The sequence below is a fragment of the Eleutherodactylus coqui genome, chromosome 4 (assembly GCF_035609145.1).
Source record: "Eleutherodactylus coqui strain aEleCoq1 chromosome 4, aEleCoq1.hap1, whole genome shotgun sequence".
Taxonomy (NCBI): domain Eukaryota; kingdom Metazoa; phylum Chordata; class Amphibia; order Anura; family Eleutherodactylidae; genus Eleutherodactylus; species Eleutherodactylus coqui.
The window spans coordinates 76,681,605-76,698,430 of record NC_089840.1 but is presented as its reverse complement, the minus strand read 5'-3'; the positions used below and the strand labels follow the sequence as shown (position 1 = coordinate 76,698,430).

Sequence of the window (16,826 nt, the reverse complement as noted above, 5' to 3'; positions counted from 1 at the left end):
CTTCAATGGAGGGACGCCCCTGTCACACCCCTAGCTCCCGATAGGCGGATTTCTGAAGGTCCTAGCAGCGTCTGCAGTGATTGTAGCCTCTGCTGGAGGGTTAGGGGTCGTTTTTTCTGCTAGGCTTACATTATTAGATGTACATGCTTCCATGTTACACATGTAACATGGCAGCATTTACAGGTAATATTGTAAACCTAACAGGAAAACGACTCCTAACCCTCCAGCAGAGGCCACAATCACTGCCGACGCTGGAGGTCATATCAGTGTACCCGCAGCACGCTGCCCAGGTGTCCACACACAAAGCAGAGGACGATAATGCAGCTCTCCCCGCCCCCTTCCGCATCCTCCGACCTCCCGGGTGACAGAACAGTGTGTCGGCTCTCACCCCACACTTTTCTGCGGTAGCCGGGGCTGAAAAGGAGACGCTACGGGGGCTCCGGGGAGCACGCAACGGAGGGCTGAAAGTGAGCACATCCAAGGCTGCACAACTGCTGGACTCCTGGGGGAACCAGAGAGCAGAGGCGGAGGAGGCCCATGGAAAACAGGGCCGACACTTACAAGCTGCAACGCGGGGGTAAAGACTGCCCCCAGCCCCGAAAACAGAGGAAGAGGAGTACAGACAGCGGAGGGGGGCACTGTCCATACTGGTACACAGGGCCACAGGAGAAGGGGGGCGAGATAAGACAAAGGAGCAGGTACAGGAGAAAGGGGACACTGAGGAAAGAGGGGGCCAGGAGATGTACTGGCAGCCAATTGGGAGCTAGGGGTGTGACATGGCTTTCTTTCCATACAAGGGCTGTCAGACCCCTAGCTTCTGGTGGCGTCAAGAAACAATGATACCAGGGGACAGTACTACTACTGGGGCCACTATGGAGGACACTACTACTAACGGCCCTTGGAGGGCAACAATAATGCTGATGTGGCCCTTCGTGAAAGTGAGTTTGACACCCTTGACCAAGTAGGCATACTCCTCTGGAAAACTTTGTTTGAAAATGGGAGATGGTGCAATGCCACCTAATAAAAGGTAACTTTCCCACAAGTCAATTTCCGACCTAACAGGCCTCGTAACATGACTGGGAATGGAAGCAAAATCCAGAGTCTTCAGAAGGAAAAGATCACCATGTATAGCCAGACAGTTTAGGGATTTTACCCCTCATTAGTATACTATAGACTTCCTGCTGGTTGGTCAGATTGGGAGGGGTACAGATTCTCCATGTGCAGATCACTTAGTAGGTGTGAGGAGCGTTAAAAGGCTATGCAATGCAGGAAACAGCCTGTTCGTACATGGTGATCCATTACCCCTAGAGGAGACTCTGGCTTTGGCTTATCTTGCCAGTCATGTTAAGAGGTTAGACACTGTCTTGCAGAAAAGCTACCTTCTAATAAGATGGCGCCACCGATGTGTTGTAAAAACCTCCTATTTGGAGTGGTGGACACACATGTGCACCGCTGCTCCATTCACTAGGGGGACCCGGAGTGCGCTGTTCTCATGATCCAAAGGTCACATCCCCAGGGGTCATACTCTCACCTGTGGATGGGGAATACAGAAAATAAAGAAACTTTAAATATAAATGTTTAGGATCCCGACCGATCAGTTGTCAGCACCGCAATACACAGTAGTTGGAGCAACAGCCGCTGCTGCTATAACCTGTTTAATGCTGCTGCAAATCATTAAATTAAAAGACAGCTGCGCCTGCAGTTACAAGCTCCACCAACAGAGGCGCCAGAGCAGTGGCTTTCCACTGACAGGAGGCACCCAATCAGTCGGAATGCAGAAGCCCAGACGATCAACTATTGATGTCCTATCAGTCAGTACAGTGCGGCCAGACACTCCCATTGGGGTCGGAACAAGAACTGTAATAAAAGGCATCACCCCCATTAAAATCAATGGGATTGATGCCTTCTGTTTCACTTCTGGCTTCAACCACAATGAGGAGGTACAATAGAGGCCCTAAGTACCTAACTCTATGGAAGCTCTGATGACGTTAAGCTGTAACAAGGCCATGCGCGTAAGCCCTAAACCATAGGCAGATCTGTGAGAAGAGAAGACCCCACAGATGGCTCTTGGGACATACTGTATTAGTCAACTATTTTTGACCACGGGGGTTATAACATGGGACAGCAGTAAACAGAGCCGGTTATTATGATAACTGCTTCTATTAATTTAATGTCCTTTTGACATACAGAGGAAAAGATATGCAAAAACAGCAGCTTCCATGAAGAACTTGCCTTTTGCCAATGTGAATCCTCCATGCGGTGTTTAATCCCCACATCCACAAGCACATTGGCATGCCAGATGTATCTACAGGTGCCGCGTCTCCTTGTCACAATTTGCATTGATATTTGCACATAATTATTTACAACACGCTTTGGTGAATATGACTGATGTTATCGGGAATCCACCTGCGAGCGGAATAAGAATTACCTCCACATTTCTTCATGGCCCAGTCCAACGGGCGCCCCACAAGTGCCGATGATCCCACTCTCCTCAGTTTTATGGAATGTCTAATATCATGGCTACAATGCAATGTTTCTTGGGCATATAGGAACACACTAATGTTTACCTCTTACTAACGCGTTTCCATATCTGCTTGGTAAGCCAGACTCGCTTTGTTAAAGGGCTTGCCCACTTGTAAACGATTGATGGTCTATCCACAGAAGAGGCCATCAGTAATAGATCAGAAGGGGTCTACCTAGGCCGCATGCAGACGGCCGGGTCGGATCGGGCTGCGAGAATTCTCACAGCGGGACCCGACCCGAGCCCCTATAGAGAGCAACGCGACATTCACCTGCTCCCGCGGCTCAGGATCTTTTTATGTGCTGGCTGCCGGGAAGCCGGCGCATGCGCAGACCGGAGCCGGCGGCCGGGGAGTGACATTTCTGTGCGGGGCTCTGCACAGAAATAGAGCATGCCGCGATTTGTTTTCTGCGCATAATTTCGCGCAGACAAATCGCGGCCGTGTTCATAGGATTGCGTATTGTAATGCAATCCTATGCAGGCGTGTACGGGCGGAAATTCTGCGGGAAATCCCGCCACGGAATCTCCGCCCGTGTGCAGGGGGCCCAACTGGTCAGCTCTTCTTTGGGCTAATGCACTCAGACACTGAGCCGATTTCTGTAGGAAGCAGACAGCTCCTCTCCAGATGTAGTTGACCAGGTATGGTATTGCACTTCATTGCCTGTAATCTCAAACCTGATTTGCACTGCTGCCCTACAGCGGTAGGGTCCCAGGCTCAAACAGCCATCAAGATCAGACTCGAACCTACAACTCCCAACACGGCAAGGAAGCAGTGCCAAGTCAGCACACTTGTTCTTTCCGCTCCAAGTATAAAACGGCTGTTTTGTTGGAGATTTTTGATAAAAATTGGAACTGGTTGATCCGATTTAGCAAAAATTGTGCCGATTTTATCACGACAAGCATTCTTATGCAGAAACAGTTAGAACAGTTAACTGATACACAAAGTCATGTGTCCGTTAACCGTTTCAACTGTTTATTCATTGCCCTCCTGAGGAAGGGAAATTGATACACAGACTTCCCAAAAGTCTGTGATCTCAAAAAGTCCGTTTTTCATTCACCATAAGTCACTGTGATGGACCCTACCACACAAGCTCATTAGAGGGCGACACAGAAACTCCTGTTACTGCTGATGATTAGGGGCTCCTATCACAGTTATAATGAAGATGATAGTTCAGCTTCCCAACTATATATTTATAGGTTTATAGCTTATTTAGATGAATATAATAATCAGAATGTCCTCCCAGCAGACAGAGTTGGTACAGACTCGCCAACGTGCGATTTCCCCACGGATGTGAGGCTTTTTTGACACAAGAACTAGGGAAAGCAGCGATCCCAAAGTAATGATCAGCAAGTGTTTCCCATTGTTTTCAACGGGAAACCTCACATCGCACTCGCATGCACCTCAGACTTTTGCCGGCCGCATGGAAAACCATGGGCAGTGCTGTCTGAGGGAACGCCGAAATATAGATGCAATTTCTTTGTGGACCAGCAAAAAAAACGCTCATGTGCATGTCTCGCAAAGCACAAATATCGCACAATTTTCTCAGCTGTGTGAAAGCAGCATAAGACCAGATTCACACAAACAAGCGTGATATTGGGCCAAGAGACTCGGCCTGATATCATGCTTGCCAACGTGCATTTTTCCCACCAATGTGTGAAAAAAACGGCCTTGCATCACTTCTGTAAAACTGCGATCCTCAGGCGTGCGTCAGAGGATCCCAAGCGTTTTCCCATTGATTACAATGGGAAACATCACATCGCAAGGTATGCGAGGGCCATGTGATGTCTGTAAAGGTCCCATTGAAGACAATAGGTGAGGTGCGCCGAGGGCGCATCAAAAGATACAACATGCTGTGATTTTTTTCCTGGAGTTCATATCCGTGAATGTGGCAACACGTGAGATTCTCACCCGTGTGAACGTAGCCTACTCCTGCATCCAGCTGGAAGCCATCTCCTGTGTACGTCCGTCTCTCGTCTTCACACAACTTTCCAGACTTTGAAATCGGCAAAGTTAAACCAAAACTTGGGTGGCACATGCCGAATCCTCGCCCGCAGCCTGCACTGGTATCCAACTTCCCGGCTATGTATACCCCAGCGCCCCGGCTTCAGCTTACACCGGAAGTCCTGACCTTCCGACTGATCTTAATGAGGCTTTCGTCATTTTAACCCTTTGCAATCCAATTTTTGATTCAGGGTTTCCTAGGGGGCTTTCTATTTCTGCCATCATACAATGGTGCCATCTGCTGGCTAGAGCCAGTATTGGGATATGGGACATGCTGGAGAGGCCCCCGACAACAGAGCGGCCAGTAATAAACAGTAAGAATACCCTGCCGGACGTCTTCCAACATCGGAGCCGTACAGGCTTCAATCAGAATGTCTTCAGATGTCAGACTGTGGATTGGAAAGGGTTAAGGCCTTGTTCACACGGGCGACAAAGTCGCGTGATTTTGTCGTGTTGCTACAAATCGCATGTATGTGAAGCCCATGCTTTCCTATGGGTTCCATCACATATGCGATGTTTTGTAGCATGCAACAACCCCGACACAAAAACCACGCGGGTCCAGCGATATGCCCGCAACACGCAAAGTTTTGTAGCCCATGCTTTCCTACGGAGCCTTCCTCTCTGTTGCATCGCACGAAAACGCGATTTTCGTGCGATGCAACTTTGACAGTAGCAAATCCTACTGTCAAAGCCATAGCCTAATCCCTGGCTGCAGGGAAAAAATAAAAAAAAAATACACATACATCACCGCATCTTCTTCCCGAACCCCAACACTTGTCTTCTTCTCCTCTTCTGGCCGTCAGCCAATCAGAGGCAGCGCTTCCAAGAGGCGGTGATTTTTCAATCCCCGGCCAGAAGAGAAGAGGAGGATCAGTGCCGGGTACCAGAAAGAAGCTGCTGCGAAGCCACGGACAGCACTTCTAGGTGATGTATGCTTTTTTTTTTCCCCCCCTCAGCTATGGCTGATTTTTGGGGTAGAGCTTTGTAGCACCAGACGTGACATTGTACATTGCTACAAAGTCACGGTATCATCGTGAGAAACCGCAGATATATCGTACAGACCAGCGCTGCGATTTTCTCGCAGCGATGCAGTGTCGCCCGTGTGAACAAGGCCTAAAGGCAAGAATGACGCTGCACTATTCTCACCACTAAACGTCCCCCAAATACTATGGCGAACGCCGCCGTATTTAAGCGGTTATTTTTGTCGTTCCCAGTGAGAACTTGGGGACGTGATTTGGAGCATTTAGATAATGAAGACAGGCACTTCGTTATATCGACAACAGTAATATTGACTTGCCTGATTGGGATGAGCCTTATTCTCACAGGTGCCTCGGCGCCACGCTGGGACCCTCCGCAATCAGCCGTTATCCCTGTGGGAATCACAAGCAATTGCTCATTTTCCCTGTAGAAAATGAAGCACAACTGAAATCAATGCGCCCACATTGATCCCCCTGGAGGCTGGCGGTCTGCGAGAACAGCCGCATTATAGGGGGCTCCGGTCTGTTAACGCTCTGGAGGAGCAGCAGACAACGCCTGCCAGTCTAGCAATCATTTGTGGAGGAGACGGAAGATTTAATTAAGGGGAAAAACTTGTATAAAAAAGTACGGCTGGAAGTGGATGTGATTTACAAAACACCAACCACCCACATGACGGACTGTCCGGATCATCATTGGCCGCCATTACGTGCGCGCTAGAGGCCGCCAGTAGCGAACGCGGTTACCGATGACTTCCAAGCTATACTTGTAGCCTCAGAATTAGCACTACTAGGCATTATGTCCGCGGGCGTATGCGGAAATTGCTGCGGATTGTATATCTTTTCGTTGTTTTGCGCACGTTTGGCTGTGTATTTACTGAGTAGGAACCATCTTTAAAAACATGCGCAAATAAACCGCAACAACTTCTTCCTGCATTTTTCTCCATTTTCGTACATGTATCCTAGCAACATGCGTTTCACGCACAGGGTTTACGCAACCGGTTGTGTAAGCTCTCGATTTGCATTGCGTATTCACAAGCACCCATAGAGATCAATAGGGCTCCACGCGTGTAATATGCGGTAGACACGCGTGTAATACGCGGTAGACTAGAGCGCGTCGCCATTGATCATTTTAAAATCCATTGACTTTCATTGACTCCATTCACTGCGTATCCCGTGGCCGTGCAGCGCATACATAACAAGCGGTGAAAAACTGCCCGTGGACATGAGGTCTTACACAAGGGTTAAAGCCGCTCGCACACGTGATGTTGGCAAAACACCGGGATTTCGATTGCGGCGCTTTGACGTGTTTTTACTTTCCTTTTGAAAGGCCTCCAAGAGCGGGTCTTAGCGTACGCCATCATTGATGAGGTGCGCCAAATGCGGTAAAATAGAGCAGTAAATAGAGTTAGAAAACGCTGTGATCAAGCGCATTTCTGCGAGGCCCCATTGAAATCAATGTGAGCGTTACCGCCGCGGTAATTGCGGTAAAAAGCGCATGTGCGCGGTTGGTCTACGGGTCATCATGTAACAGCTCCCTTAGACCGTTATTACGCGAGTTATTGCTGGGCGGCACTATACTAGGAACCGCCAGGATGATGCAAGCGCTCACGGAACAGCAGCTTTAGCGTAGTCACATACGTAGTTACCAAACGCTCAATGATCTACATGACGTGTCCCAACATCCGCCACCAAGATTCCTGTTCCGTCATGCAGGCAGAGATATGGAATCGCTGCCGGAAACGGATTAGTTTTGTAATACTATTACTACAGAAATATACAAAAGTGCGCTAATGTGTCATTCGCTTTCAATGGGACGGCGGAGATAACCGAGTGGCACTCGAAAGGAATGGAGTGTTGACTGCACATGCTCAGCCATGTCACTGAAGGGGAATAGGCAGTTTGGCAGTGACAGGTAGAGGGGGACACGGGAACCCCATTCTTCAGATCGGCTGAGGTCTCAATGGTGAGACCCCCACTAATCAGTACGTTATCCCTTATCCTGTGGATGGAGGATGAATGGTAATCTTAGTAGAACCCCTTTAAAGACTAACAAACTAAGTTGTACTCTCTGCTCCGTTCTGCCCCATGACCTATGCCCCGCTTCCGTTCCTTTCACTGGTCTGGGTCTACCATGGCGGCAGTGGTGACGTTCTGTATACGCACATGATTACCACAGCCAATCACTGGTCTTAGTCGTATATGGCTTGAGACCACTAAAGCCGGTGGTTGGCTGCAGCGGTTACATCAGCTCCAAAAACCAGAGCAGCGAAAAGATTCGGGGGGTGGCGGAGGTGAGCTGTGGGCTGCGGGGGAAGTGGAGGGGAAAGATCCCCCGCCACCCCCCGAATCTTTTCGGCAAGCAGGCAGTTACTCGAAAATGCCGATGCTCGCTCGAGTAATTTCCTTAACCGAGCATGCTCGCTCACCTCTAGTCCTAACGCTAATACCAGGTGGTTTAATCTTTGGTTTCTGGAAATTAATTCTTTACGCGTCCTTGTCAAGTTGTTGAAAGGGGTTTCTAATTAGGCAAGGGGGCAGAAAATGGTTAAAAATGGCAAACTAAAAGTTACTGCCACCATTCCGTTCCACCTCTTTAGTTAGGACCCATCTGAGAGCTTGGTCACCTGGACACTGGTAGATGGGCCAATATGATTTGATCACATTATATACCAAGAACCTTGCATTATTTAATGTGGTTAGAGTACTGATTACATGTATACCTCTGATAGTAAATATATTATGAGTGCTGTTGCCATTTCTGGTTTCTGCTTCTATGTATGTTGCAGCCATAGTTTGACGTGCGCCTATAGACTTCTATTGGGAGGTGCTACCCTATTTTATCCTTTTTTGTAAGAATTTCCAAGCATTTCTCAATGTTTGGTGCTCCTTGATGGGAAAGGTAATAACTGGAGTAGCAGGAGCGGCAGCGCACTGCCGGTACAGAGGGCCTTGGGAGACATGGCCCCTACGTACCAGAGGCCACTTGTATTAATTTCTTTCCTATCCTTCGATAGTCCAGCGGATGTGAACATTTGCCAAGTCCACTTTTATTAGACAAGTATATCAATAAAAACCATTCACTACAATACAAGCGCATCGGTGTTTAAAGGGAAGCCGGGGATCTGCACTTCCAGATGATGAACCGGCGCCAGGAAACCATCACACCGGTGGCAAAGGTCTTCCATCTGTGCTGCTTAGCGAGAACGCCTTAAAGGGCCGCGGTCATTATGTCATATCGCGTATGTACATGGCATGATATATCAGGACGGTTACAGTCACGGACGGGCTGTGTTGTATAGGAGGAGGTCGAGAGAAGCTTCTCTGAAGGATGCAATGACTGATAACTACAACTCTGCGGTTTTCGTTACTAGGCGCCATTACGTGAACCGCACAATGCGCAAGTTTACTATGGAAAATGCAAGTTTTTTGGTGCAAATTGTGCCAGAAAACAGTCAAGCATGCGTTACCGTAAGGGCTCCTTCACACAAGCGTATTTGTGTGCGCAATACGCAGGGAATAGATCCCATTCATTTCAATGGGTTCATTTAAATTTCCTTGTCTTTTTGCACATCCAGAAAACCCCTTTAATTCTCTTGGGACTTCACACTATCAGCCATACAAACAGCATCTCTTTAAGGGCTCCTTCACAGTGGCGATCGCGATATCACCGGGAAAAAAACACGTCCAAAAAAAATATCGTAATTTTGCTCACAAGATGTCTGAGCGCCAGCGAGGCTTCTTGCAAAAACATCGCTGCTCCTTGCAATTTTAAAAAGGAGGTTCCATAGGGAATCATGGGAGATAAAAAAAAAAAGCAAGACGCAGAATGATAGGGCAGGCAGCGTTCATTTTATTTTTTTCACTCCACATCGCACGAGTGAAACCGTTGCAAACGGGAATAAAACCATAGAAAATTATTGTGCGTTTTGACTCTTGCATCACTCAAAAAAAAAAGTGATTTTCTCGCAAGCTGGAAAATATCAAGAGACAAACATTAAGAAATTAGACTACAGGAAAAATGGCTGCCGGCCCTCGGAGATCAGTGGAGGACGGGACTGTTCACTGCGGATCTGCACAACTAAACAATGGACCATTCTGCGTTCGTCTTCCACGCAAAAGAACAGAAATACACAGGAGATATGCGATTTTCAGTTGCTTAAATATGCTGCGCATTATGTGACTGACACCTGCATACGCCGGTGTATACGAGCACTTAGACTACTGGGGCACAGCGGCCATCTTTGTTTCTCCAGGAGCGGGGAATTACATTAAAATAAAAAAAGTCTTTTTTTTTCTTGACAAAAGAAGCTTGCGCCAAAATTTGCAACTTTTGTACTCCGATCTTAACCCCTTAATGATGAGCCTATTTTTTGCTCTACGGACTGAGCAATTGTCATTGTCGCACTGCAAGAGCCATAAACTGTTGACAAAGCCACATGAGAGGTTTGGGGGTGAGGGGGGGAGGGGTCTCTTAAGTTACATTTTCCAATGGCACCAGTCAGCGGTACATTTAATGTGTTGTGTAACTTTTATTACGTTTTTTGGGGATGGAAAACCCCTCAGAACTTCCACCATTGTCTCGAGGTTTTAGGCCGGCTGCACACGGCCGTGACGGGCTCCGCCGCGGAATTCCGCGGCGGAGCCCATCGCGGCACCCCCCCAGAGACCCCCAAACTTACCTGCGGATTCGGCGTCCTCGCTCCCACATGACACTTCGGCGTGACGCGCCGGCCATGTAACATGGCATGCCCACTGCGTCACATGTGCTACAGCGGAAGATAGCGTGACGGACGGCTTCCATTGACTGCAATGTAAGCCGTCCGCGCGTACACCCGCGGCAAATAGAGCATGCCACGGGTGAGGTTGGGTGATTTCACGGTGCGGAATTCCGCACCGTGAGCACTGAGCTATTAAAGAGAAGCAGAGTTGCAGACAGCACAACCTTAACCCAATAAGGGATGAACTGGTAACTTGCAATCGCCACAAGGAAATTGATCCAAATAATTTCCAAAGTAATCCAAGTATGTAGAGAAAAGTATGGCAGCAAACCAGGTGCAGATAAATGATGCAGAGCTTTATTCCTCCTCAAGTCACAGATACATGACGTTTCGACACAAAGTCTTTTTCAAATGCAATGAAAGCAATGGTACAACAGGGTATATATGCAGTCAAACAGCCAATCAGTTGTTAATTGCAAATTAGTACCTCATGTGGAGGGTTTAGAATCAATGCATGGATACTTGTGGGCACTTCTGGCATCAGGCGTCGTCATGGAGAAAGTCATGTGATAGAACGTCATGATGTCACGACGTACCACGCATAGGGGCCTCATACAGCGTATCTACACTGTCACGTGAACACACGTCATTGAATGTGCCACATGTGCGCATCACAAAAAGCGCTTCCAAATAGGGCGCATAAATTAATCGCAAGCTTGCGAAAAAAGGCCTGCGTGTCAAAATGTGCGTTCCAACCCCCCCGGACGCCCGATCGTCTCGGGGAGGGGATCATTATTTAATCACACATCAATTTTTTTGGATAAGGTACTGCGTAGGTTTGCTACCTCGGGTGCCTCTTATGTTAAAGACACCAGTGATTTTTTAACGATCCTGAGTAAAATGACTATTTCAGGCGATGTGATTCTGGCCTCATTTGACGTGACATCGTTGTACACCTCAATTACCCATGAGAAGGGATTAGAGGCAGTGAGATACAAACTAGCATCGTCTGACATATCTCTCGAATGCGAACATGTTGTTCTATCATTACTTGAACTTATTCTGTCAAAAAATTATTTTCTTTTTGCAGGCAAATACTACAGGCAGTGCCAGGGGACCGCCATGGGTTCGAACGTAGCGCCTACCTACGCAAATATTTACATGAACAGATTTGAGGAAGAGTTTGTGTATGCGTCTGCGTTCTGGCCCATGGTGGTCTCCTGGCACCGGTATATTGATGACATATTTTTGGTGTGGCGTGGCAATGAGAGTGACTTGATGTCATTCCACTCGGAGTTAAATGGCATTTGGCCAGAACTCCAATTCACTTTGAAATATTCAAGAAACAAAATTGCGTTTTTGGACGTTCTAGTAACCAATGTTGGCGGTAGATTGGAAACCGATCTTTATGTTAAAGAAACGGACCGTAATAGTTTACTAGAATACAATAGCTTTCACCCTCGCTCCATGGTAAGGTCTTTACCGTGGAGCCAGTTAATTAGGGTTAAACGAGTTACCATTGACCACAAACTTGATATTCGTTTGTCACAGATGTGCACTAAATTTCTATCACGTGGATATCCTCAAAATGTAATCACTATGGCCACACAAAGACTGACTAATGTTCAACGTGTTGATTTGTTGTCCCCTAGATCCAGGGTGGAGGGTCCAAAACGGATCCCTTTTGTATCGGTATACAATCCTGTAAGTACACGATTATCTGCTGTTCTCAGAAAACATTGGTCATTGCTACGCATGGCCGACAATAACATTGAGGAGTTTGTTAATCCCCCCATGATGTCCTACAAAAGGGGTAAGAACTTGCGAGACATCTTGGTACACTCATTGTATGAAAAGAAATCAGGATTACAGCAAACATTATTAGCACCCCGCCGCTCGGGAAATTTCCCGTGCCTAGGGTGCTCTTGCTGCAATAATATGCTTAAGGGTGATAAATTTCACCATTCATCAACGGGTGCTGCTTTCTCGATTAAAGGTTTCTTCACGTGTTCCTCTTCTTACGTAATTTACCTTTTGTGTTGTCCATGTGGACTGCAGTACGTAGGAGAAACAACGCTTGAAGTTCGTACTAGAATTAATGGACATAAAAGCTCTATTCGTACTAAGAACCTGTCATTACCTGTTTCGCGCCATTTTGTGGAGAGTGGTCACACGGTCGGTCAACTACGATTTAGGGTGATCGACTGTGTGCCCCCGCTCTCACGTGGTGGCGATCGTGAAAAAATTCTCCTTAAAAAAGAACTCCGCTGGATCTATATTTTAGACACTTTGACGCCACGTGGCCTCAATATAGATTACAATATCACGCAATATCTATAGTGCTGTTGAACCTCACTGTATCTGTCTTACTTTTATTTGTGCATTTTTTGTATTTGGTATTTATTTTGATATGTTTGTCATATTTTTGCTTATTTATACTTTTTTCTTTTGTTATAGTGGTGAAATATATATGCGTTTGAGATATTGGAATCTACCGGAGTGAACTTGGAGCCACACATGGAGACTTACATCCTTTATTTGCAAACACATTTTGTACATATGCATATACAGCGGTTTCTGCTGCGTTTTTGTAGCGATTTGTACATTATGCACCTTTTTCCTTGGTGCTACTAATCCCAGCTGTTATATTTGTTATGTTTCTATACATTGCGATATTTGGATGTTTGCTCTGTGTTTTGCCCTTGTTCCTCCTGTATTGTATGAATTATTTTTTGTATTTGACTAATTAATGCATGGACTTTTGTTGACACTTTGGGCTTTTTTTGACCTTTTTTCGCATTGAATACGTAGTATTTATGCGTCCCGCTTTGGAACGCACATTTTGACACGCAGGCCTTTTTTCGCAAGCTTGCGATTAATTTATGCGCCCTATTTGGAAGCGCTTATTGTGATGCGCACATGTGGCACATTCAATGACGTGTGTTCACGTGACAGTGTAGATACGCTGTATGAGGCCCCTATGCGTGGTACGTCGTGACATCATGACGTTCTATCACATGACTTTCTCCATGACGACGCCTGATGCCAGAAGTGCCCACAAGTATCCATGCATTGATTCTAAACCCTCCACATGAGGTACTAATTTGCAATTAACAACTGATTGGCTGTTTGACTGCATATATACCCTGTTGTACCATTGCTTTCATTGCATTTGAAAAAGACTTTGTGTCGAAATGTCATGTATCTGTGACTTGAGGAGGAATAAAGCTCTGCATCATTTATCTGCACCTGGTTTGCTGCCATACTTTTCTCTACAGCACTGAGCTATTAGGTTCAATAGAACCTAATAGCTGCGGGCAACGCAGCGGAATTACGCGGCGGAAATCCGTCCGTGGGAAGGAGCCCTTATTCTCATGGTGTTTACCCATCGGTAAAAACATCATGCTGACTTTCCTGCCTGGATCACCATGATTAGGCCGGCTGCACACGGACGGATTTCCACCGCGTAATACGCAGCAAAAATCCGCCGCGTTGCCTGCAGCTATTAGGTTCCATTTAACCTAACAGCTCAGTGCTCACGGTGCGGAATTCCATTGTGGAATTCCGCACCGTGAAATCATCTGTCCTCACCCGCGGCTCTTTTTTTTCAGCGGGTGTACGCGCGGATGGCTTCCATTGCAGTCAATGGAAGCCCATCCGTCACGCTATCTTCCACTGTAGCACAGCGGAAGATAGCGTGAAACCGCTTCCCCGCCTACCGCCGCCGCGTCATGTGACACGGCGGGCGCGTCACGCCGAAGCGTCATGCGGGAGTGCAGACGCCAGATCTGCAGGTAAGTTTGGGGTTCTCTGGGGGGACGCCGTGACGGGCTCCGCCGCGGAATTCTGCGGCGGAGCCCTTCATGGCCGTGTGCAGCTAGCCTTAGTGTGATAATATATTTATATACCAGCAGATACTGTAGATTTATTTATTTTTTTTACTACTTGTGTAAAATCAAAACAAATTTTTAAGAAAAACTATTGACTTTGCATCGGCGCATTCTAAGGCCCCTTGCCCATGGGCGTTGCGGTATCCCACGGCGGATCTTCGCTGTCAACCTGTTTGACAGGCTGACCGCGGAGAATCGCGGCAATTTGCAGCATGGTGCAAATTGCCAGCCGCGAGTGGAGAATCGCAATGATCCTCTGCTTGTGGACACGGGGACGGCGCTTTCCATAGCAACGCTATGGAGAGCTTCAGACAGCGTGATTCGCCGGTGATTTACCGCCGGCAAAACCACGCTCATGGACAGGGGGCCTGTCCACGGGCGAGAGCCTGCAGCAGAATCCGACCGCAGACGACGAACACACATACCTGTCTGGGTGGTTTTTTTTCTGTACTGCGGATGTGTGCAGAAGTGCTGGCAGGTGAACATGCACTCCTGTGGAATCCGCAACCCGTTCGCAGTGTCAACTGCAGACAGGCTGCGGATCAGACTGCTTCCATTGACTTCAATGGAAGCCATTCGCACGCAATCCGCCCTAAAATGGAGCATGCTGCGATTTGTTTTCCGCATACGGAATCCTGAAGACAAATCTGCATGTTTTAATTCAGGTGCGCACGCCCATGCTTTCCTACGGGCGGCTTTGATTGCGAATCTTATCACGGGACACCTGCAAATCAAATCTGCCCGTGGACGTCGGGCTGAAGACTGAGAACATATTCCTTTTTCTGGCAACGGATCTCTGTGAGGGAGTGGTCTTTGCAGCAAGAGTTGTAGTTTTCATTGGAACCATTTTCAGGTACCTGTGACATGCACGCCCTGCATTGACTTCTATGGGGGCCTTTGGTGCACAAATATGCAGAAAAACAGAACATGTTTTTGCACAAGCGAAATGCGTGCATAAAATACAGTGCGAGCGGAAAGCGTGAACCCTTAATGTATATTGCACGCAAATACGTCTGTGTGAAGCCGGCTTAAAGGGGTTGTCCCGTGAAAGCAAGTGGGGTTATACACTTCTGTATGGCCATATTAATGCACTTTGTAATATACATCGTGCATTAATTATGAGCCATACAGAAGTTATTCACTTACCTGTTCCGTTGCTAGCGTCCCCGTCTCCATGGCTCCGACTAATTTCTGCATCTTCTGGCTTCTTTAGACGCGCTTGCGCTGTCCGGTCTTCTGCTCTGTTGAATGGGGCCGCTCCGGCGTGCTCGCGCCGGAGAGCTGGTCTGCGCATCGCCATCGTAGCTCCGCCTCCGTCACGTGGTGCCGATCAGCCAATTAGGTGGCTGTAATCGGCAGTGGAACGCAAGACAGGAGAAGATAATCCACGGTGCACCATGGGAGAAGACCCGCGGTGCACCATGGGAAAAAACCGCGGTGTACCTTGGGAAAGGACCGGCGGCCATGTTTAAAAGAAACTGCCCGAACGGGGATGCAGGTAAGCGATTTTTTTTTTTTAAATAAAGGGATTGTTTTTAACGGAACACAATGTGGGGGTATGTAGAAAAAACATTTTTTGATTTCGCCGTGGGACAACCCCTTTAAGGACTCCTGCACACAATCGCATGCGTGTTTTCGCGTGCCTTGGAGCTGCGTTTTTGCGTATGTATTGGTGTACTTCTTCCGCCCCCGGGGGGCATGTTCATTTACCCTCAGCAAACAGTATGCACCAATTGAAATGGCTCATTAGTCCCGGATGTCTTTTTCCTGCAGAATTACGCAGCACATCACGCATTTGCGCACCCAACATAGACTTCTATGGGGACCTTTAGTGCGCAAAAAAACCCAAAACATGAAACTACTGCTTTTTTGTGTTTTTGCGCAACCAAAATACGTAAATATGAACAAAGCCATTGAAATCAATGGGTTCTATTCTCTGCGTATTGTACGCACCAACACGCCCTAAAAAAGACATATGCGCATTAGTGAGGGCAGTGGGAAGGAGTATGGGCGGCCACCAAGGGGTTAAGCTGCTAATTCCCCCCCATACAGTACAGCACGGAAGTGTAACTGGCACAGTGGGACGAGTCAGCCATGTATACCCTGGAAGGAGCCATGCGGCCACAACACACATACAGCTGCGGCTCCTCACCTGCCTTGCCGGTCCCCGCCGGTGTCAGCGCCCCAGCCGCGGTCCCAGCTCCATCCCGCTCCTCTACATGACGGCCCCCTCCTCCTCCTGCTGCCCCTTCCCGTCCTGTCAGTTCCGCCATCACAGCTGGAAACACACGTGTGTACGAAAAGGCAGCATGAATCGATCCCGGCACGGACAGCAAAAGCTGCAGGCCGAGCAATTGATGCGCACTATCCGTCCAGCTAGATGAGCGCCCCTAGTGGACAGCGTGTGTCACCGTCTCTATCTCATCATTTACTGAACAGCTTTCTCAGTCTGTTTTCCTTCAAGTCTCTGTTTGACATCCATATAACTCGGTCCAAGAGCCAGAACCCTGTAGGCCCATGAGTACCAACATATTTCCTGTCCGTATTTCCTACTGACTGAATACATATCCATTTAACTAAATTGGTGTTACGCATTTACGTGTGTAAAAAAAAAAAAAATGGCGCCGCGTTCTATTTTGGTCCATATTCACGTACCAAAAGAGGCCATGAAAGTCTATGGAAGTATAACAAAGTGCAGTCGATATGGATGTGACGGGT

At 47.7% G+C, this 16,826-nt stretch overlaps 1 protein-coding gene across 1 annotated transcript in view; it reads right to left on the bottom strand.

Annotated features, from left to right (window-relative positions):
• Positions 1 to 16,448, bottom strand: part of DPH1 (diphthamide biosynthesis 1) — a 233,998-nt gene extending 217,550 nt beyond the window's left edge. Inside the window, exon 1 of the mRNA XM_066599694.1 lies at positions 16,261 to 16,448. Within this exon, the coding sequence (XP_066455791.1) occupies positions 16,261 to 16,381 (121 nt within the window). The 5' untranslated portion in view covers positions 16,382 to 16,448. The remainder of the gene's footprint in view (positions 1 to 16,260) is intronic.
• Between the last annotated feature and the right edge of the window lie 378 nt (positions 16,449 to 16,826).